We start from the raw sequence: 18,327 nt of genomic DNA on the forward strand, positions 1-18,327 counted from the left end.
AGCTGACGGCCACCAGAAACCCCGCTCGGGTATGCGATATCGGGAAGCCGACTGTACCGCCTTTTGCTTCAGCCACTTTGCCGGCGTTCTCGGGAAAGACGACCGGCGATCAAACCCGAAAGCCGAAGCCATGTCGCCTCTGCTCTGTCCGGCGTGGGTTACAGCGGCTACATGTATGATTTAATTTGATTAAATTCCTATCTGCACTTCTAGTATTTGAACATCAAGTTTCCTGACCCCTAGAGAAAGCTAATTGTGTGCGAGTAATGCTGCGCGAGATTATTATTCCAGGCATGAGGGAAGCTCGAGAGCCAATGGCATTACACGAATAAACACCAGCCCCATCCCATACGACAAACCGTAGGAGACGTAAAGATGATGCGCGGGAGTATGAAGAACTTGCCGTCGTCCTCGTATACCTTCAGGCCAGGCATTCGACAGCCACCGACGCAATAAAGCCTTTTACATTCATACGCAGAACGATGTGTTGTCTGTCACAGTGGGATTCTTCTGTAGATTGACTTGCTGTGGTCGAAGAACTGGGTGTCTACCATGATGGCTAGATTCAGCTAACGAACCCTGAAAGCGATATCCTCGGAAGCCCCCCTACATCCAGGCTTAGCTGCCGAGTGCCTTCTCAGTCCTCGCCCTCTCGGCCGCTTCCATCCTGCTGGCCCGCCAGCTTTGGCCCCAGTACCAATGTACAACCGCCAGGGGTCCCACTGCAACTGTGGTGAGGGCGAGGCCGAGGAACGTAGCTCCAGGTCCCGTACTATGGATGAACATCTCCGCCAGCGCGACGCCGACGGCGCCCATTCCGCACCTGACGAGGTTGTTGACGGCGGTGGCGCTGGCACCCTTTCCGGGGCACAGATCGGTGATGAGGGTCTGGTTCAGCGAGAAGACGGCGTTGCTTGTGGCGGCGACGAAAAACTGCAGAACAAGAGGCACGGCGATCCAGCCGCGCCGCGAAGTGAGGGAGGCGAAGTTGAGAGACATGCCGTAGGCCGCGGTGGTGATGACGAAGATGAGGACGATCCACGGCAGTCGCTTCAGGCGGGCGCGTTCTATGGGGAAGTCGGCGGGCAGGTTGCCCCCCGTGAAACGTTCGGTGGCGTCGGAGTCGTGGGATGCTTTGTATGTTTCCTCGACGGAAAGATAGTCTCGCGTCATCAACTTGCCAGCGATGGCCGAGCCAATGATCGTCCCGAACCCTGTAGGCACTTGTGTAAGTGACAATCATCCCTTACCGCAACGAGAGACCGAGAAAAAAAAGTCCCCAACGTACCATTTGGCAAAAAGGCCAGACCGATCTGGAGTTCGCTAAGATGGAATGTCATCTTGAAGAGATCCGTGGTGCTTGACGTGACCATGCTCCAGACGGTGTACACCACGCCGCCGAAAACGAGGTTGACGAGGATGTCCTTCTGGGCCAGCAGGCGCAGCGGCTCGACGAACGTCATTGGCGTGACTTCCTTTCGCCGGACGGGCCCTTCGGGATCCTCCATGTAGTCCGGCTCCTTTCCCAGATACCGGATCAGCGGCTTGTAGACGCCCTGCAGCCGGAGCGATCCGTTCCCGGCGATGGCCCTCATGGTCTCGGGCAGGAAGACAACGATGACGAGCGTGACCGCGGACGAGAGGGCCAGGAGGAAGACGAAGATGGACCGGAAACCGAGAAAGTTCGCGAGCACTCCGCCGAGCACGGGTCCGATGGCGATGCTGAAGTTTCGGACTTTTTCGAGGCAAACTTCGAGTTAGCCCGCCTTTCGAAGACCGAGTAGATCCAAAATCGTGTTGGGGGGGGGGGGGGGGGGGGTTGATGGTAACTTACTCGCCTGGTAGAAGCTGATAAACGTCCCCCTCTCCGCCGGGGGAGAGATGTCTTGGATCACGCCGTTTCCTGGAGTGACGACATCGATTAACACGAATCCGCTTCAGGAATTGTTGTGGCCTGGCCGCCCGCGTCCGTCTACTCACCTATGCTGACGGTCGAAGCGCTCCCGGCTGCTTGCAAGCCCCTGAAGATGAGGAGGACGGCGAAGTTTGGCGAGAAGCTGAGGCCGATGTTGGCGACGATGTACACCGCGAAGGACGCGATGTAGATGGGCCTTCTGCCCAGAGCGTCGGATATCGACCCCCAGATCAAGGGCGAGACACCTTGAACGGCGAGATAGGACGTGATCGTCAGGGAGACCATCTGATGGCTCACTTGAAGGTCCTTTGCAAGCTTCGTTAAACTTCCTTCCAAGCAATAAGGGGGATTAGGCTGCTAGCTGATGAGGGAAGGGGAGGGACTTACTGTTGAGATGACGTCCAGCGCCGGAAAGTAAATGTTGGAAGAGAGCCCCGAGAACAAACCAGCAGCGCCAATGACGGCGATGACGAACCATTTCTGCCTCCTGGAGAAGACGTGATAGGACGGCGCCTCTTCCACCGGCCGTCCCGCCAGCTCTGTGGAGTACGCATCGTCGAACGGGTTTCGAGGTTCGTTCGAGAGTTGCACCCGGAGGCGCGGGTCGGCAAACGGGTTCCTGTGATCGGTGCCGTGGCTCCCTTCGCCCTCCGGTATTGACGGCAGAGACAACGTCCTCGCCAAGACGTCTTCCGACGAGCTCGTGATTTCCGTGCTCCGGCTTCCCGACGAACGAGATCGAGCCGTCTGGCTCCTGGAGGACGTCCGTGTGGGACTCGTGTGTTCTTCGTAGCGGCTACCCTGCGAGAACTCCGTATCGCTCGCCAGGAGGTGCAGACTTCCCACCGCTGCCGAGGAGAGAGTACGGCGTACCCTCTGCAGCCGCCGGGGCGATGACAGTTCGTCAGAAGTCATGATCACGGGGGGGGGGGAGAGTCGTTCAGTCGATGGGACGAATGAAATCTCGGAAACATAGGGCGGGAGGGGAGAGTACCGTATATCTTTTTCTCTCTCTCTCTCTCTCTCTCTCTCTCTCTCTCTCTCTCTCTCTTACACACACATTATGAGACTTCCCCGACCCCGGGGCAAGCGGGCAACAAAAGTTGGATCAGCATCGTCAATACAGCCAAGCCTCGGATGCAGCCACAGTTCAAACAAACACCACGTCGCAGCGTGGTCTTCATACAAAACAAGCGAGTCCCTGGTACCCGGGAAAGCGACACGCGCGTCGTGCGATGCGCAAACCCACACACCCGGACCAAACCAACCGTGAATCGCCAAAAACAAAGTGTCATGCTTTCCCCGTGGCTTATCTCACTCCCGCGAAGCAATGAACCGACAAAAAGGCTGATTCCGCCTCAGCTCAGCTAGGGTTTTTTTGCTCCAGTAAAATACCCGTCTCGAGGTATGGGTGGCCAGCTTCGCGCCGGCATGAAACCAATCGCAAGGTATCGCCCCGAGTCAAAACGTCGAGTTCCCGCCGGCCTCGTGTCATGTCATGCCCGCTGGTGGCCCCGGCACCCCCCCAAAAGAGACTTGAACAGTTGAGATGCCAAGAATAGACGCTGCCTCAGCTGCGTAGTAAGAGCCCTCATCTACTGTCACAGAACTCGCACCCCACGATTCCAGTACGCAGGTTATCACAAGGCAGAGCGGCATGTGATGTGGCAACCCGGTGGCCAGGGCCGCCTATCACCGTTGTTCCTACGGATCGCAGGGGGGGGTATGGCTGACCGGAGACTTAATAGGAAGCCAAGAGTTCAGACGTGGAGCGACTGTCTCACCCGGAAGCGTGGCAAAAGGCAGCTTCTTTGTTGGGCCACGTCTCTTTTGGTTTTCCATACACTCCAGCCGCAACCCCCCACGCCTTGGCTTGACATGAGTGTCTTGTCTTGGGTCTTGGCCTTCTTTCTTTTTCTAGGAGCGGGTACCGAGACTCGTTGGTAAATGTCCCAGAGAACGACGGATCCCATTTCAACATGGTCGGTCTGTCGTTGGCGCGGCGGGGACCGCCCCCTCCGAGGTTGAGGCTCGACGCCCATCAGCATCACGAACGGGATGGTCCAAAGACTCCGCCGGGACCCCTAACACCTCACCGGCCACTCGTGGTCTCGACTCTTTCCGGCCCGCCCTTTGCGCAACCAACGAGTTCGACAACGCCTTCGACAACGTCTTCGGCAACGTCTTCGGCAACGCCTCCGACAACGCCCTCGCCCAACGAGACACCTCCGGCTACCCCGACTTCCTTCTCCCTTGTCTCCTCGACGCGGATCCCAGCAACAACCTCGTCCTCCTCGGCACCCGGCATTCCTACTCAGTCATCCGCTCGTCAAAGCTCCGCAACCTCGTCCATCGCGGCATCACAGCCTCCACCATCCGTGCTCCAAAGCCCCACCAAGACGGCCTTCGTCACCGCAGCCCCGCTGACGGTCACGGTCACGGCGACTGCGATACCAAACTTATCTCCGAACAACACGGGCAGCGATGGCGGCAGCCAACCGCAGCCATCCGCGGACGGGTCAAATCGCGGCCCCGGCTTCACCACAGGAAGCGGCGTGATAGCTCTGAGCGTCCTGGGGAGCTTAGGTAGGAAACCCCATGGGGCCCCGAAGCCTTCGTGACGATGGTAACCGTGAGTGTGAAATGTAGCTGCAGCTGCGGCCATAGCCATGGCAGGGATCATACTCTGGCGCAGGCGTAAGCGACGTCGTAGATTCCGCGAGATGGGGGGACGTTGAGCGAGATTCGCATCAATTCAACGGACACGACGAAGAACTCAAGTGGCGTAGTATCGGTAGTGTGGTCCTACTACTTCCTGTGGTGAGGCAGTTAGTGACCCGTTGCGAGCGGCTCGACGGCAACCGAGTCATCCTCTTCCGTCCCGGTCTACGCGGTCTATGTAAGTCGCTGTTCGACGAGGCGGGGATTCCGAAGACACCCGCATTCTTTCGTACGGTCTACTTGTCTGCATCTCGAACGAGAGAAAAGTGACGACGTGACCCAGCCAGCCCCTTGTCAACTGTCTCTGCCCAATTTGTCTTGTTTGATTCGGAAGACAAAGCCGTGCAGTATTGTGCCTGGAAGAGAGACGGAAGATGAGTCAACGGCAAACCGGCAGCGTATATATTTTCGCAACCCCCAACTCTAGTGGGGATGAACGCTTACGATCAGTTCATTACGCGTCACGACACCCGTCCACTGCGGTGGGCTAGAAGATTTGAGAAGTAGTTCTAGTTGTTCGAGAACCCCAAAGTCAACAAAAAAAATATTTCAACATTTCAAATCAAAAGTGGTCCCCCGGAGCTGACATGTGCTGAGGGACGTTTCCGCACCGTAACTTTCTAGGAGAGAGCGGTAGGCGGCAAGGGAAAATGGGGAGAAGAATAATTTTGGGTCGGCGATGTTTCGCTCGAATCGCGGAATTGCCAAGATTGCGGGGGAAGCTCGGGCGGGGGCTGCGCATGGGCCAGCAGCCATCGAGGGCAAGATAGTTTGAAGACACAGGAGATGCGTGACCAGTCCAGGATGAAATCGGCAGTGGGTCGTTCTCGGGGAAGAGAGGAGGGGAGAGGCCGAAGGCGAGCAGTAAGTAGCACGATGTAAAGTGCTTCACGTTGCTGATACTCGATATCTCAGATGGTGAGATCAGTATCGTTTAGGTGGTTAGGTGCCCTGGACACCGGGGCTTATGCCCGTGGCACCAGTCACTGCCATTCGAAGGAGACGACCGAAAAACCGGCGAAAATAGCCATGATCGACCCCTGTCCATTCTGTAGTTAGGTGAAGCCGCGCTTTACTTCCTATTTCAACTAGCGGTGATGATGGAGCAGCAGGCAGAGATTGATTTCTACATAGTACTTCTGCACTTGTGTACTGTACAGGTACAGAGTAGTGGACAGAGAGAAGTGGGGCCGGGTGACGTCGTGCATTTTGCAAAAGGTGTGAGGTAGGGGAAAGCTACCCGTGCAGAGTTGGTTTCTGTGCCTACCAAAAGGTATCTTATATATAGAGCAGCAGGGAAGGTGCGTTCACGCATGTCTGAGAAAGTGGGGGCTTGCGGAGAGCAGCTGCAGCTGCATCTCCACTTTCTGTATCCTTACAGAAGAAACAGTTGAGTGGAAAGACCGACTGCGGGGTTGTCTCGGCCAATGAAGAAGGGGACAATACAATCGACACCAGGTAGGTAGGTGCCTTCTCTCTGTGGAAACCCAAAAAGAGAAAGAGAGGATAATGGATGTCGCCATCTAATTGTTTGAAATGGAGCAGAGCGGGAGAAGAGTGGATTTATTTATAGTGGAACAGGACCAGCCCAGCCAGACCTGCCGGCTCGGAACGAGCAAAACCACGAGACAATTCTGTCGGGGGGGGGGGGGGGGGGGGGGGGTTCCAATGCTGATATCACTCTTCAGTTTCCACCTGCATATGGTCATTGACCATCCATGGCATCACGGTCTGCTTATCAAGCCCGTTGCTATTGGGCGCAAGGGTTCGTTCGCACCTTGGCGTCGTCTACACGTGTATCCATCCGCCTTTGCAGAGATACAGAACTGCTCCCCGCACGGCATTTTGACCCGGGCCCCCTTCCCTCCCTCTTGCTCCCCCCCCCCCCCTGTTCGAAGCAAGCACAGCTCCTTTGCCACAGTACAGTGTAGCTACGAACACTGCACGCTCTTGTTCCAAGCCGGTCACGCAAGCTCACGGCACTGTTGCATCTTTCTGGGACTGTGAAGCTGTCGCGCCGAAGTGGCAGTCCACCCGAAAACTGCTAGGGTCTATGCTCGAGGACCGCTTGGATGTCCGCGTCATAGGTAACGAGCAACTAGAGCCTTATGTACCCGCCCCCACAACGCCCGCGCTCCGATGACAATAACCCCAGCGAGGGCTTCGTCGATTTTTTTGGGGCCATCTGGACCGCAACGTGAGCGGCTGTGAAGCTCCGAGCCGACATCGTCGCGTCGCGACATTGTGTCTACAGTAGTCTGTGTGACGCACAGAATAGAATCTTTTCTCTCGCCCCACGGGCGAGGGGCAAACCCGTGTAAGACAAAGCCGCTAGCCCGTGTGCTTCGCCTGGTCTTCTCGAACATGCAGAAAAAGACCCCGAAAACGCGCCTTGTCTCGCCTCCCAGCATTTGTCATATCATCGCCCGCCACTCCCGAGCTACCATGAACCGACCTTGCGCCAGCAACAGCAACACCCCTACCCACCCTACCACCAGCGATGAGCCCGGCATTTACCCCCCCTACCTACTATGTACTGACACACAGATGTGACCGCACAGTGGTTCTCGCCGTGTACTCTCGGCCCTCCTTCCCTCCCCCCCCCCCCTCCAACCGCCAACAAGACTCCCGCCATTGGTCATGCAGTCGATGAGGGGTCGAGGTCATGGCATAAAACGCGGGGTCGCCTCCTTCCCACGGCCGAGGGTTCCTACGAGCGAACTCTTTTCCGTCCTGCCATCTCTCTCCTTCCATCTCTCCTCTTCTTACTACCCTCCCCTCATCCCTTTTCGAATCGACGATTGACGACATTTGCAAGAGCCGTCAAATAACATCTCGACCATTGGAAATATCTATCCCAACGTCAAAGGAAATCAGACAAATCAGACATCATGGCCGAAGACAAGTGCCCCTTCATCCGGACCATGAACACCGGCGGTGGCGGCACCAAGAACCGCGACTGGTGGCCCAACTCGTTGAGGCTAAACATCCTCCGCCAGCACACGCCCGTCACCAACCCGCTGGGCGGCGACTTTGACTATGTGTCCGCCTTCAAGGGCCTCGACTACGACGGAATCAAGAAGGACCTCACCGCCCTGATGACCGACTCCCAGGAATGGTGGCCCGCCGACTTCGGCCACTACGGTGGTTTCTTCATCCGTATGGCATGGCACAGTGCTGGTACCTACCGCGTTCATGACGGACGTGGCGGTGGCGGCGAGGTGAGTCGATCTTGCGTTGTTAATTCAATGTAAAAAAAAAGAAAAAAAAGATGATGTCCTAACCACGTTCTCTCCTACAGGGCCAGCAGCGTTTCGCCCCCCTCAACAGCTGGCCGGACAACGTCAGTCTCGACAAGGCCCGTCGTCTTCTGTGGCCCATCAAGCAAAAGTACGGCAACAAGATCTCCTGGGCCGACCTCATGATCCTGACCGGCAACGTCGCCCTCGAGTCTATGGGCTTCCAGACAGCTGGTTTCTCCGGCGGTCGTTCCGACACGTTTGAGGCGGATGAGTCTGTCTACTGGGGTGGCGAGACCACATGGTTGGGCAATGATGTCCGTTACGCCCACGGCCATGCTGGCAAGGCCGATTCCGGTGTCCTCGATGGTTCTCAAGCTACCAAGTCCAAGTCCGACATCCACTCCCGCGAGCTGGAGTCGCCCCTCGGCGCTGCCCACATGGGTCTCATCTACGTCAACCCCGAGGGTCCCGATGGCAACCCTGACCCCGTTGCCGCTGCTAGGGACATCCGCACCACTTTTGGCCGCATGGCCATGAACGATGAGGAGACTGTCGCCCTCATTGCTGGCGGTCACTCGTTCGGCAAGACCCACGGCGCTGCCCCTGATAGCAACGTTGGTCCCGAGCCCGAGGGAGCTGGTCTCGAGCAGCAGGGTCTGGGTTGGGCCAACAAGCACGGCTCCGGAAAGGGCCCCGACACCATCACCAGTGGCCTCGAGGTCACTTGGACTGCCACGCCTACCAAGTGGAGCAACAAGTACTTTGAGTATCTCTTTAAGTATGACTGGGAGCTCACAAAGAGCCCCGCTGGCGCAAACCAGTGGGTGGCAAAGAACGCCGAGCCCATCATCCCCCATGCCTACGACCCTAACAAGAAGCAACTGCCCACCATGTTGACCACCGACCTGTCGCTGCGCTTTGATCCCGAGTACGAGAAGATCTCGAGACGCTTCCTCGAGAACCCGGATCAGTTCGCCGACGCTTTTGCCAAGGCTTGGTTCAAGCTGACGCACCGTGATATGGGCCCGCGCTCTCGTTATGTCGGTCCCGAGGTTCCCTCCGAGGACTTTATCTGGCAGGACCCTATTCCCGCCCCCAACCATCCTCTCATCAACGAGCAGGATGCCGCCTCGCTGAAGAAGGAGATCCTCGGCACTGGCATTGACCCCTCCAAGCTCGTCTCCACTGCTTGGGCTTCCGCATCTACCTTCCGTGGCAGTGACAAGCGTGGTGGCGCCAACGGCGCCCGCATCCGCTTGGCACCCCAGAAGGACTGGGAGGTCAACAACCCCAGGCAGCTTGCCGAGGTCCTCAAGGCTCTTGAGGGCGTCCAGCAGAAGTTCAACAGCTCCTCGAGCGGTGGCAAGAAGGTCTCTCTGGCCGACCTTATTGTCTTGGCCGGTGCCGCCGGCGTTGAGCAGGCCGCGAAGAACGCTGGCTACGACATCACCGTTCCATTTACGCCTGGCCGCGGCGATGCTTCTCAAGAGCAGACTGACGTCGAGTCTATTGACCATCTTCAGCCCTTTGCCGACGGCTTCCGCAACTACGGCAAGTCCACCGACCGCGCCAAGACGGAGCATTACCTCGTCGACCGCGCACACCTGCTTAGCCTCACCGCCCCTGAGCTCACTGTCCTTCTCGGTGGTCTGCGCGTGTTGAACACCAACTTTGATGGATCGTCGACCGGTGTCTTCACCAACCGACCTGGCGCCCTGACGAACGACTTCTTTGTCAACCTACTCGATATGGGCAACGAGTGGAAGGCCACTAACAACCAGGATGTGTACGAGGGTTACGACCGCAAGTCGGGCAGCAAGAAGTACACTGCCAGCCGTGTCGATCTCATCTTCGGCTCCCATGCCGAGCTCCGCGCCGTGGCTGAGATCTACGCCCAGGCTGATGCTGGTCAGAAGTTTGTCAAGGATTTTGTGACCACCTGGAACAAGGTCATGAACCTTGACCGCTTCGACCTTAAGAGCAACTCGGGAAGCGTACCGAGTCGTCTCTAGATGGTACCGAGACTGTGAAGAGAAAAAGTTTCTAGTTGCGAGGAAATGAGAGAGTCTCTGGCCGTCGCGCCTTGAGATTCCTGTTGTAGTCTAGTATGTCTGCAGATAGGTTCATTTATTCATGTTTGACGACCGTAATCCACTCTCCTCACACATTGCCGTGTCACGATGTCTTATTTGCAATCTTGGACATGTGCGAATCATGGCATGCCAACTAGAGCGCTACACCAATATGACAAAAGGTAAAAAAGCCGCGTAGTCAGTGTTTCATTTGTGTGTATGTCACCAAGAACCAACGGGGGCGGCCCGAGCCGGCGCTGTGTTGGTGAAACTTTGGCAACGTGATTTGTAATTCCGCGCTGCACAACCATGAATACTTGTGATAATTTAAATGGACCTAGTGACCCTACATTGAGCTAAGCGGCCTGAGCTCGCCAGACTCGCCCAGTGTTTGAGGCTTTCAAGGTGATACCGCTGTTGGTTTGCGTTTCTGACTATTGTCTTGAATTCCACATGGAGAATTGTGTGATATGTTGGATTTAAAATGTGTGTATGTATACTATCCCGGCGATGAAAACGGGCTGATAAGGTTGATGTGGCCCTGTGGCATATCACTCTTATACGAGAACTATATGGGCGCGACCACCATCTTTCTCAGAAAACATACCACGCGGGTTGTGATCTGTTTAGAGACTGACTGGCACAGAAGTAATTTACCATCCATGTTACCTAGCCGGTTTTCCTTCCACTTTCCATATCCCCCCACTCGCTGTTCTCGTGCACCAATACCCCCAGAGTCTTGGCCAGAGGGCGGACAGACAGAAAGACGCACCGGCGGTGTGTCAACGGTCGCGGGGGGATCAAAGCTTCCCATTCCCGGCGTTCTTGGGGACGTTGAGGAAGGCCTCGTCGGCGGACCCGGCGGGCGCGATGCGGCGGCCCTTGAAGTCGGCGAGGAGGCTCGCGTCGCTGTGGGGGAACGTGCCGGAGCTGCGGTAGCCGTTGGGGAGGCACGTGCGCCCGAGGGCGGCCTGGCACTGGGCGCGGTTGGCGGGGCTGGCGCTGAAGAGCTTGTTCTGGAGGTTGGTGCCGGCGACCTCCTTGATCTTGTCAAAGTAGCAACCCTCGAAGAGGCCACGGGCGTTGGAGCCGCCCTCGAGGGCGTGGCCGTTGTTGTCGGACCAGACGCTGTTGACGGCGTGGAAGATGGAGTTGCCGCTCAGGGCGGGGCTGCGGCCGGAGGTGTAGTGGACGTAGTTGTCTATGGGGGTGTTTTGGTCAGTTACGCCAAGAGAGAGAGAAAGGGTTGGGAGAAGAGTTGAGAAAGTGGTGAGAGAGGAGTTGGGAAAAGGGGGGCCGGGGGGCGGAAATATGAGATGAAGGGGCAGCGGGCTCGGGGATCGTACTCTGGAAGGTGATCTCGTCGCCGTCGCCTGAGACGAGGATGCCCCAGTAGTGGCGGCCGTCGCAGCTGGCCGAGAAGTCCGACCTGCCGTCGATGTAGTTGTTGGACCAGGTGTGTCTCTTGTTGCCTCCGAAGCCGGTGACGTAGTGCTGTCTGCCAATCTTTGAGGTCTGATGGCATATTCCAGAGTTAGTGTAAGTTGATCATGTCCACCTTGCCCCCCCCCCCCCCCCATTTACAAAATGATCTCGGACTTACGCGAACATGGTCGATCCAGACAAGATCGGAGCCGAAGAAGGTAAGGGCATCACCGCCCCAGACGAACCTACATGGGCAGTTAGAAAACGGGTTGTCTCTCACTCCTTGGCATATACATAGAAAAATCCTCAAGATAGTGCTTACTTGGGGTTCAAGTCGGTGATTTGAATATTCTGTATGATGATGTTGGACACGCCGGAGAGGTATAGCCCCTTGCCGCTGATGACGCCGGCGCTCCCCTGGCCGACGAGCGTCTTGTTGGACTTGACGTAGATGGGCTTCGTGCCGGCGGTGTCGTACGTGACCCGGACGCGGGGCCGGTTACCGCACCAGCCGTTGGCGTTGATGGCCAGCTGGCAGCCGGCGGCCTGGCCCCAGGGCGCGCAGCCGTCTTCGGCGGTCGTGGTGCCCTCGGTGCCGACGAACTGAAACGTCTTGGTCAGGACGATGACCTGCGGCTGCGAGCTGCCGAGCAGGGCGACGAGCTCCGCGTTGGTCGTCGGGTACACGGGCTTCGCGTTGCCGCCGCCCGTGACGCCCGTGGCGAAACCCCAAGGGGAGCCTACGACCTGCGCGACGGCGGCGGGCGCCGCGAGGCCGACGGAGAGTAACAGGGCGGATAGGAGGCTCTTCATCGTGAAAGGTCTGGCTTGCTAGACAGGAACGGGGCGGGCGGGCGGGCTACTAGTGACGGGATATCAGAGCTTACCCGGCGGAGACAATGAAGATTGCGATATATTTGTAACGACTGATGGGTTACTTTCTGCTGTTGTACCATCCTCTTATATCCATCTTTTACTTGGGCCTCAGTCCGATCTGCTTGCCGAATATGGAAGCTCGAGAGTCGAAAAGAATGGCGTATACACTCCATCACAAGACTCGTCGTCCTCTTTCCGAACCTGCACACCCCCCCCCCCCCCGGCGCCTCACTTGACCCTTTTGGACCCCCAATGGACTTTTAGACTCCTTGGCGAGACTTCAATCTTTCTCTAGACACCTCTTTGGCTGTTTCTCTTGTCTTGACTTCTTCTTTCGCTCATGTAGGGGCCAGTGGGGGAGCACATTCTAGAGTCCCCACGAGGGCTTGGCGTTTGTATCCTGCAATCTTCTTCCATTCAGCGTCGACCAGGGGGGGTTCAAATAGGTCCATTGATACGGGCGGTTAGTTGGTTCACACCCTCTCGGGGGCATCCAGAGGTCCGACATTCGGGGGCATGTAGAGGTCCGACGTCCGGGTTCCTGAATAGGATATAGTCAACACCCTTTTGTCGTCCGGATCCGAATATAAAAAAGCCACCCACCTGCCAAACGGGGACACTTTCGGAGTTTTTTGAGCCAGAGCCCGTGGGCTCTGGTGTCCTGTCAACAAACTCACCTGCAGCAGGGAGACCCAGATCCTTCGCCTCACACCGGCCCGCGCTGGCTGAGGTCATGCAGAAACATGCTACGACATCGCCGTTCGTCCGACGCTGCGGCTGGCCCGACTGTAACATCTCCGCTTCCTTTTTGAAGCGTCACAGGATCTCCACTGCAGCCAGCCGCCTGCATCGTGTGCCTCCTGGCCGGATGGCGTTGAAGCTCGGTGGGGCCTTTCTTGTTTACAGGGGTGTCGTAGAACCGAAACCGAGATCGGTGTGAAATGGATACCGCCGCATGGGGAATGTTCGCGCCGTCGATCGTGCCCTAGGCTGTCTGGACTAAAACGCCGGATCATCAGAGAGAAGAGGGGGGTGGGGGGTGGACAAGGGGGAGAAGCCCGTAGCACGACCGTATATCCTTCGTACACTCAAGTTATAAGGAAGCATCTGCATATCTTGGCCGAGCGAGCTACCCACGACGTTGGTCTAGGAAGAACGACTCAGCGAATGGTAAGTGTCAGACACAACGGGTCGGTCAGTTCAGGTGTGTTCTAGGATGGGGGCTCTTCTTTCACAGGACAATACCCACTCGATGTGGTGACAATGTCATCGATCTGCTTTCATGGTAGACGGAAGAGTCCGTCCATCACTTGGCCTCAACCGCGGCTTGGTGTTGTTTTACAACATACCAAGGACTCGCGATTCTAGGCCATGATTTTGGCCAACGACCGACCCTGTGACTTGCTCCGACGCATCTTTGCCGCCGACGGTAAAACATTGAACCTGTTACATTGGCGACTGTAACTGAGCCAGGAGAGATCCGGAAGACGTTTGGTTTGGTATAGGATGGCCAAGGAAGATGGGCGGGTAGACTATCGACGCGATCGTCACTTGATGCAGCCTTCCACATCCACCTTGTTTCAACTCGGCCACGCACCCAAGGCCTGACGGAGTTCGCACCTGTTCTGAACAGCACACACGGGGGGGGGATCTCTGAGATTTGCCGAGGAGCATTCATTGGCGCACCACGAGAGCCATTGTGGAATCGGCCGTGTTTCCACCAATTCCAAGCCGGCTTGGTTCGGTTCCGCAAAAAATGCTAATGTTCTTTTGTGTAGCTAAGCTTCGGCCATGACATACTCTAGAGGATGTACATCATCAGGAAACAGCCCTTAGGGCTTAAGCTAAGTATCTCCTTCAGTTATATTGCACATCAGTATGCTTAATCGACTATACCCCGCCAAGGTTCAAGGCTGTGATACTGTGTTGAGCTAGAACACCGCAAGGGATGGTCAGTTACTGAGTGCTAAGGATACGTCGACGGTGTACATACCAGCCGTTCTCGTGTTTCGTACTATTCCAAGTCTCCGAATGATCAAACTCGTCTTGTACAACTTCCAAGCCTGCCGAGGCAAGAGAGTTCCAGCTACGCCTTCTTCTCTAGCTCAACGAAGCACAAGTCCTTCGGCAAATCCAGTTGAGGGAAACGATCAACCGGGAACGGAGAGGTCTCCCCGGTTTTGATGTATCCGCAGCGCCCGTACCACTCAAGGAGGCTCGCGCGCGACGAGAGCGCGTTCAGGCCAAAAGTGTCGACGCCCCATTGACGGGCGTGCTCCTCGGCGTGGGCGAGGAGCCGTCGCCCGACGCCTCCGCGCTGCCGGGTCTGGTCCACGGAGAGCATGGCGAAGCGAGCGAGGCCGTTGGCGCGCTTGATGGCATCGACGGATCCCACGAGGACCCCGTCCTGGTCGATGGCCATGATAACCACGGCTTCGGGGTTGTTGATGGTTTTCAGGACTTCCTCGACGGAGTAGTGGAAGGACCTTCCAAGCTCCATGTCGGCCGTCCAGCCCGCCCGGCTGTCTTCGGCACGGAAGGCGGCTTGCACGAGTTGTTGAAGCTGCGGCGCATCGTCCGGAGTGGCGATGCGGAAGGTGAGTGGGATGACGTTCGCCATTTTTTAATTTTTGTTGTTGCTGATGTTGTGGGGATCTTCCTGGACGGGGCACAGCTGTGTGAGGCAGAGAGTTGAGTAGGCTTCGACAGATTTAATTCATTTCTTCTGTCGTGGGAAGTGAGGCAATTATAAAAGGTGATGAAAACGGATAGGGGTGCTTATGAGGGTTTTAACGGTTATCCGAACTGGATTCCAGAGTTGCCATTTTGGGTAGGTGGGAACAAGGGCGTTGCTGACATGGCCAGATAAAGACGCAAAAGGCGCTCCATGTCGCTGGAAGGGCGTCAACGGCCTCATGGTAGTTGTTTTGTCGGGTTCTGTCTAAATCTAGACCTCATTATATGGAGAAATACTACAATGTATATATCCACCCACTATCAACCGCACGAAGGACAACAGTGCAATACATCGTTGATGTTGAGTCAACATAGGATCTATGGGCCTAAATTCAGTTCGGCATCAGTGCTGACAACACGTACACGTCTCTCCGCCAAAACCCATATTTCTTTTTCGATTTTTTTCATTGTCGACGGTACTGGCTGGGTTTACTAGGAGGATATATCCATGTTGAACTAGGCAGAAGGGAGCTATTCACAGCTTCGCTCAATCACATGTTGTTTGGTGGGATAGTGTTGTTGATTTCATTGTTATTAACTACCTAGGTAGGTAGGTATTAGAAACTGCCTGCCCTAGTGCAGGCTAGGTAGGTGCCCTGTTGGCCTGTGGGCCTACGGCCTGCGGTAGAGCAATTGCTAGTGGGGCCATCTTGAGCGCTGGCGGATCCGGATTCAATCCGGAATGTGTATGAAAAGGGACCGATTCTAACAGTATTTCAAGAACAGGACCGCCGCCAATTGAGGAAACAAGAATGAACAAGAAGTGTGCCGGATTGGGACGATGCTACATTCTCTACATTCAACGCAACTAGGCAACCGAATGATGACGAAGCAACTGGATTTGAAGCACAAGCAAACCGTGGAGGCTCTTCACATGCAATTACAGGCTTACGGGCCAATACTGTCTTTTGTAGTGGTTATTTTAACACAAAGGACTCACCGAAACAACACGGAGAGATGTGTCGTGGCAGTTACTCGACTCCTCCGTCGAACGTTGTTTTTTTAGTTTTGGCTTCCCTGACACATGAGGCGTTGCAGCGGAATACCGGGATACCGGGAAACTGGGATACTTCGCTGGGGCGCGGAATATCGGGATAACGGCGCGGCGTGTTGCGATCTCCCGGTTCCGGAAGCTAGCAATGACCCCTCAATCGGCTCGAGCCTTGGCCGAACCCGGATGTCTGCCACATCTTTGTGCAGCAGCAACAACAACAACAAAGAGAACATTTGCGCGTCTTTCGCCCCGCTACCGACATCCTTCCATCTTGTGCCTACGAATTCCCCTCGAACGCCAAACCCCCCCAGTATAATGGCATCCGACAATAGTAAGAAGTTACGCGCCGAGCTATTTGAGGCCGGCCTCCAAAACCGTCGGGAAGTGGTCGGGGAAGCCTACGTTGAGACTGCCCTGCGCAATGGGTCCAGCGAGTTTGCCTATGCCCAACAAGAGCTGATTACGGAGTAAGAGAGACCCCCCCCCCAAGAATCACTTGCAGTAGGTCTGGCAAGAGATAAGTGCACCTCTGACTGGCAATCGTCAAGATGGGCTTGGGGGAACATCTGGTCACGCCCAGGCTTGGAGCGAAAGCAGAGAAGCCTTCTCAGTAAGTCGTTTCCAGGGCCATCTGCGCCTCCCCAGAACCTAGGGGATGACGCCTAACCAAGGTACCAGACATCGGCATGCTCATTGCTCTCAAGAGTTGGGCCGAGTTCGGCATCCATATCCGGGGCGCCATCAGGAACGGGCTTACCGAGCTCGAGATTCGTGAGGCGATTCTGCAGGCGACCGTCTACTGTGGTGCACCAGCTGGCGTCCAGGCCATGAAAGTGGCCGATGAGGTGCTCAAAGACATGATTGAAAAGGGAGAGCACCAGAGACAGTTGGCAGAGGTCTCGCCGAGCTACAAAAAGTCCGAGTAGAAGGAGCTGGGACGTCATCGGGAGGACCGAGAATAATAGATACGGTTTCGCTCAACTTATTTTGTATGCGGTGACTGACAGCATCTTGAGAACCCCAATGCAAGGAGGTGGTGGTGATGCAGGCGAGCCGGAACAAGATGCTTTGGCAGCATGCCGGCTGACAACGCACTCACACTTACAGTAGCCTGTGCGCTGCCTGTGCGAATAATGCAAAACTACAAGGAAGACCTGGAACGCTACGGAAGTCCGGACCGTGTTCGGGCTGTTTTCTAGGCGGCACCTCTGTCCAAGTGACGGGCCTTGGTGTTCGTCTGATAGTCCAGATTATGGAGCTCCAAGAACCAGAGCACCAAGGCATAGAACAAATGCTTTGGAACGGAAAATGCTCAATGCTCAAGTCAAAGAGGGCCGTTCGAGGTCCGAAAAGGAAGTCTGTGCAGTATCCGGTGGCCACAAGCCCCCCGCGAAGCTATAAATGGGGACACAAATCACCCGCTCGTGTTTCCGGTCAGTCACGACAAACCCGCCTGGATCAAACGAAATCGCCCAAAAAATGAAGTCCATCTTACCCATATTCGCTCTCGTGGCGGCCGTGGCCGCAGCAAGCCCACAGATTTTGGCCGAGATCACCCGCGACCTCCGACACCGTGCCGTGTACCCCGAAAAGGGTCAGGTCTGCTGCAGAACGGACGGCAAGAACTGCGTAAGCTTGCCTACTCGATCAAGGAAATATTCAATCCTCTGGAAAACGGGACGGCTGACTAGATACCTATTAGATTTGTGTTGCGGATTCTGATAAGGTCTGTCTCTCCACGTTGATAGGTATCCCTACAATTTACCTGACTCCGCTTAGGATTGTGATCGGGGGATTTGCACTAGCTAGGATGTCAAAAATGGCATCGAAGGAACAATTTGTGGATCAGGTGTTTTTGATTGATTACTTTGAATCACTCTGGATAGGACAGGTATTGTTGCAGGGCATGAGAACCTTGCTGTTGCTATTAAGGGCTCTGATATCTATTACTATGGGCTTCAGACCCTCTTTCGCTCAAAGTTTTGACTCTCACTGCATGTCATCTTATGCCTAGCCATGGTTCCATCAGTGTATTTGTGGCACCGGGAGACATTATAAAAAGGGTTACAGGGCAATTTGACGTCATGTTCTGCGCATAGGGCAGACGTGGCATAGTGAAACAGGAGCGTTTACAGATGACATCATGTGACAGGTAACAGTCTGAACAGTAAACACCCTACTGCGGACAAAATGGGACACTGGTACATCTCTATTACATAAGTAGTAGGTGAGGAAAGAGTTTAGCATGATTGTACTATGTCTGGAATGTCTGAAACTGGTACAATAGAGTCTCCAAGCCCAAAGTCTCAAGAAAAGGCAGTCCTAACCCCAGCTTCGTTGTTAGGA

At 55.7% G+C, this 18,327-nt stretch overlaps 8 protein-coding genes across 8 annotated transcripts; 4 read left to right on the forward strand and 4 right to left on the reverse strand.

The window, feature by feature from the left end:
• Positions 1–198: 198 nt before the first annotated feature.
• On the reverse strand, positions 199–2,909 carry CDEST_05445 (Putative major facilitator superfamily, MFS transporter superfamily). The gene is made up of 5 exons (XM_062921604.1): positions 2,303–2,909; positions 1,981–2,221; positions 1,835–1,903; positions 1,289–1,735; positions 199–1,214 (listed from the first exon to the last, which is right to left on the reverse strand). Exons 1-5 carry the CDS (start codon positions 2,828–2,830, stop codon positions 619–621), a joined length of 1,881 nt encoding a protein of 626 aa, XP_062777655.1. The 5' UTR covers positions 2,831–2,909; the 3' UTR covers positions 199–618.
• Position 2,910: 1 nt separating this feature from the next.
• Positions 2,911–6,158, reverse strand: CDEST_05446 (uncharacterized protein). Its single transcript, XM_062921605.1, has 4 exons — positions 5,767–6,158; positions 5,432–5,532; positions 5,081–5,370; positions 2,911–4,992 (listed from the first exon to the last, which is right to left on the reverse strand). Exons 1-3 carry the CDS (start codon positions 5,949–5,951, stop codon positions 5,186–5,188), a joined length of 471 nt encoding a protein of 156 aa, XP_062777656.1. The 5' UTR covers positions 5,952–6,158; the 3' UTR covers positions 2,911–4,992; positions 5,081–5,185.
• On the forward strand, positions 3,895–4,505 carry CDEST_05447 (uncharacterized protein; the record flags this gene model as incomplete). Its single annotated transcript, XM_062921606.1, has 2 exons — positions 3,895–3,901; positions 3,961–4,505. The coding sequence occupies 2 exons, from the start codon at positions 3,895–3,897 to the stop codon at positions 4,503–4,505; spliced, it is 552 nt and encodes a 183-aa protein (XP_062777657.1).
• A 1,079-nt stretch (positions 6,159–7,237) lies between the features above and the next one.
• On the forward strand, positions 7,238–10,028 carry CDEST_05448 (Putative catalase-peroxidase hem, hem peroxidase, hem peroxidase superfamily, peroxidase, active). Its single transcript, XM_062921607.1, has 2 exons — positions 7,238–7,857; positions 7,938–10,028. The coding sequence occupies exons 1-2, from the start codon at positions 7,528–7,530 to the stop codon at positions 9,888–9,890; spliced, it is 2,283 nt and encodes a 760-aa protein (XP_062777658.1). The 5' UTR covers positions 7,238–7,527; the 3' UTR covers positions 9,891–10,028.
• Positions 10,029–10,750: 722 nt separating this feature from the next.
• Positions 10,751–12,188, reverse strand: CDEST_05449 (Putative pectate lyase, pectin lyase/virulence factor; the record flags this gene model as incomplete). The annotated part of the gene is made up of 4 exons (XM_062921608.1): positions 10,751–11,151; positions 11,297–11,465; positions 11,554–11,620; positions 11,698–12,188. The coding sequence occupies 4 exons, from the start codon at positions 12,186–12,188 to the stop codon at positions 10,751–10,753; spliced, it is 1,128 nt and encodes a 375-aa protein (XP_062777659.1).
• Positions 12,189–14,015: 1,827 nt separating this feature from the next.
• CDEST_05450 (Putative GNAT domain, acyl-CoA N-acyltransferase) lies at positions 14,016–15,045 on the reverse strand. The gene is made up of 2 exons (XM_062921609.1): positions 14,245–15,045; positions 14,016–14,182 (listed from the first exon to the last, which is right to left on the reverse strand). Exon 1 carries the CDS (start codon positions 14,869–14,871, stop codon positions 14,338–14,340), a length of 534 nt encoding a protein of 177 aa, XP_062777660.1. The 5' UTR covers positions 14,872–15,045; the 3' UTR covers positions 14,016–14,182; positions 14,245–14,337.
• A 1,119-nt stretch (positions 15,046–16,164) lies between these two features.
• Positions 16,165–16,986, forward strand: CDEST_05451 (Putative carboxymuconolactone decarboxylase; the record flags this gene model as incomplete). The annotated part of the gene is made up of 3 exons (XM_062921610.1): positions 16,165–16,448; positions 16,530–16,591; positions 16,660–16,986. 3 exons carry the CDS (start codon positions 16,165–16,167, stop codon positions 16,905–16,907), a joined length of 594 nt encoding a protein of 197 aa, XP_062777661.1. The 3' UTR covers positions 16,908–16,986.
• Positions 16,987–17,441: 455 nt separating this feature from the next.
• On the forward strand, positions 17,442–17,945 carry CDEST_05452 (uncharacterized protein). The gene is made up of 2 exons (XM_062921611.1): positions 17,442–17,610; positions 17,761–17,945. The coding sequence occupies exons 1-2, from the start codon at positions 17,461–17,463 to the stop codon at positions 17,788–17,790; spliced, it is 180 nt and encodes a 59-aa protein (XP_062777662.1). The 5' UTR covers positions 17,442–17,460; the 3' UTR covers positions 17,791–17,945.
• The last annotated feature ends 382 nt before the right edge of the window (positions 17,946–18,327 follow it).

Source organism: Colletotrichum destructivum, chromosome 3 (genome assembly GCF_034447905.1).
Source record: "Colletotrichum destructivum chromosome 3, complete sequence".
Lineage (NCBI taxonomy): Eukaryota > Fungi > Ascomycota > Sordariomycetes > Glomerellales > Glomerellaceae > Colletotrichum > Colletotrichum destructivum.

What these genes read in the sequence shown, in the direction of transcription:
- CDEST_05445 (XM_062921604.1), bottom strand. Translation starts at nt 2,830, where the DNA reads ATGACTTCTGACGAACTGTCATCGCCCCGGCGGCTGCAGAGGGTACGC. An exon ending in CGCTGGACGTCATCTCAACA is followed by an intron (nt 2,222 to 2,302) that starts GTAAGTCCCTCC and finishes AAGCTTGCAAAG; the next exon opens with GACCTTCAAGTGAGCCATCA. An exon ending in TATCAGCTTCTACCAGGCGA is followed by an intron (nt 1,736 to 1,834) that starts GTAAGTTACCAT and finishes GCCTCGAAAAAG; the next exon opens with TCCGAAACTTCAGCATCGCC.
- CDEST_05446 (XM_062921605.1), bottom strand. Translation starts at nt 5,951, where the DNA reads ATGCGTGAACGCACCTTCCCTGCTGCTCTATATATAAGATACCTTTTG. An exon ending in CACAAGTGCAGAAGTACTAT is followed by an intron (nt 5,533 to 5,766) that starts GTAGAAATCAAT and finishes ATCGAGTATCAG; the next exon opens with CAACGTGAAGCACTTTACAT. An exon ending in GCCGATTTCATCCTGGACTG is followed by an intron (nt 5,371 to 5,431) that starts GTCACGCATCTC and finishes GCCCATGCGCAG; the next exon opens with CCCCCGCCCGAGCTTCCCCC.
- CDEST_05448 (XM_062921607.1), top strand. Translation starts at nt 7,528, where the DNA reads ATGGCCGAAGACAAGTGCCCCTTCATCCGGACCATGAACACCGGCGGT. An exon ending in GACGTGGCGGTGGCGGCGAG is followed by an intron (nt 7,858 to 7,937) that starts GTGAGTCGATCT and finishes TCTCTCCTACAG; the next exon opens with GGCCAGCAGCGTTTCGCCCC.
- CDEST_05450 (XM_062921609.1), bottom strand. Translation starts at nt 14,871, where the DNA reads ATGGCGAACGTCATCCCACTCACCTTCCGCATCGCCACTCCGGACGAT.
- CDEST_05452 (XM_062921611.1), top strand. Translation starts at nt 17,461, where the DNA reads ATGAAGTCCATCTTACCCATATTCGCTCTCGTGGCGGCCGTGGCCGCA. An exon ending in GAACGGACGGCAAGAACTGC is followed by an intron (nt 17,611 to 17,760) that starts GTAAGCTTGCCT and finishes GACTCCGCTTAG; the next exon opens with GATTGTGATCGGGGGATTTG.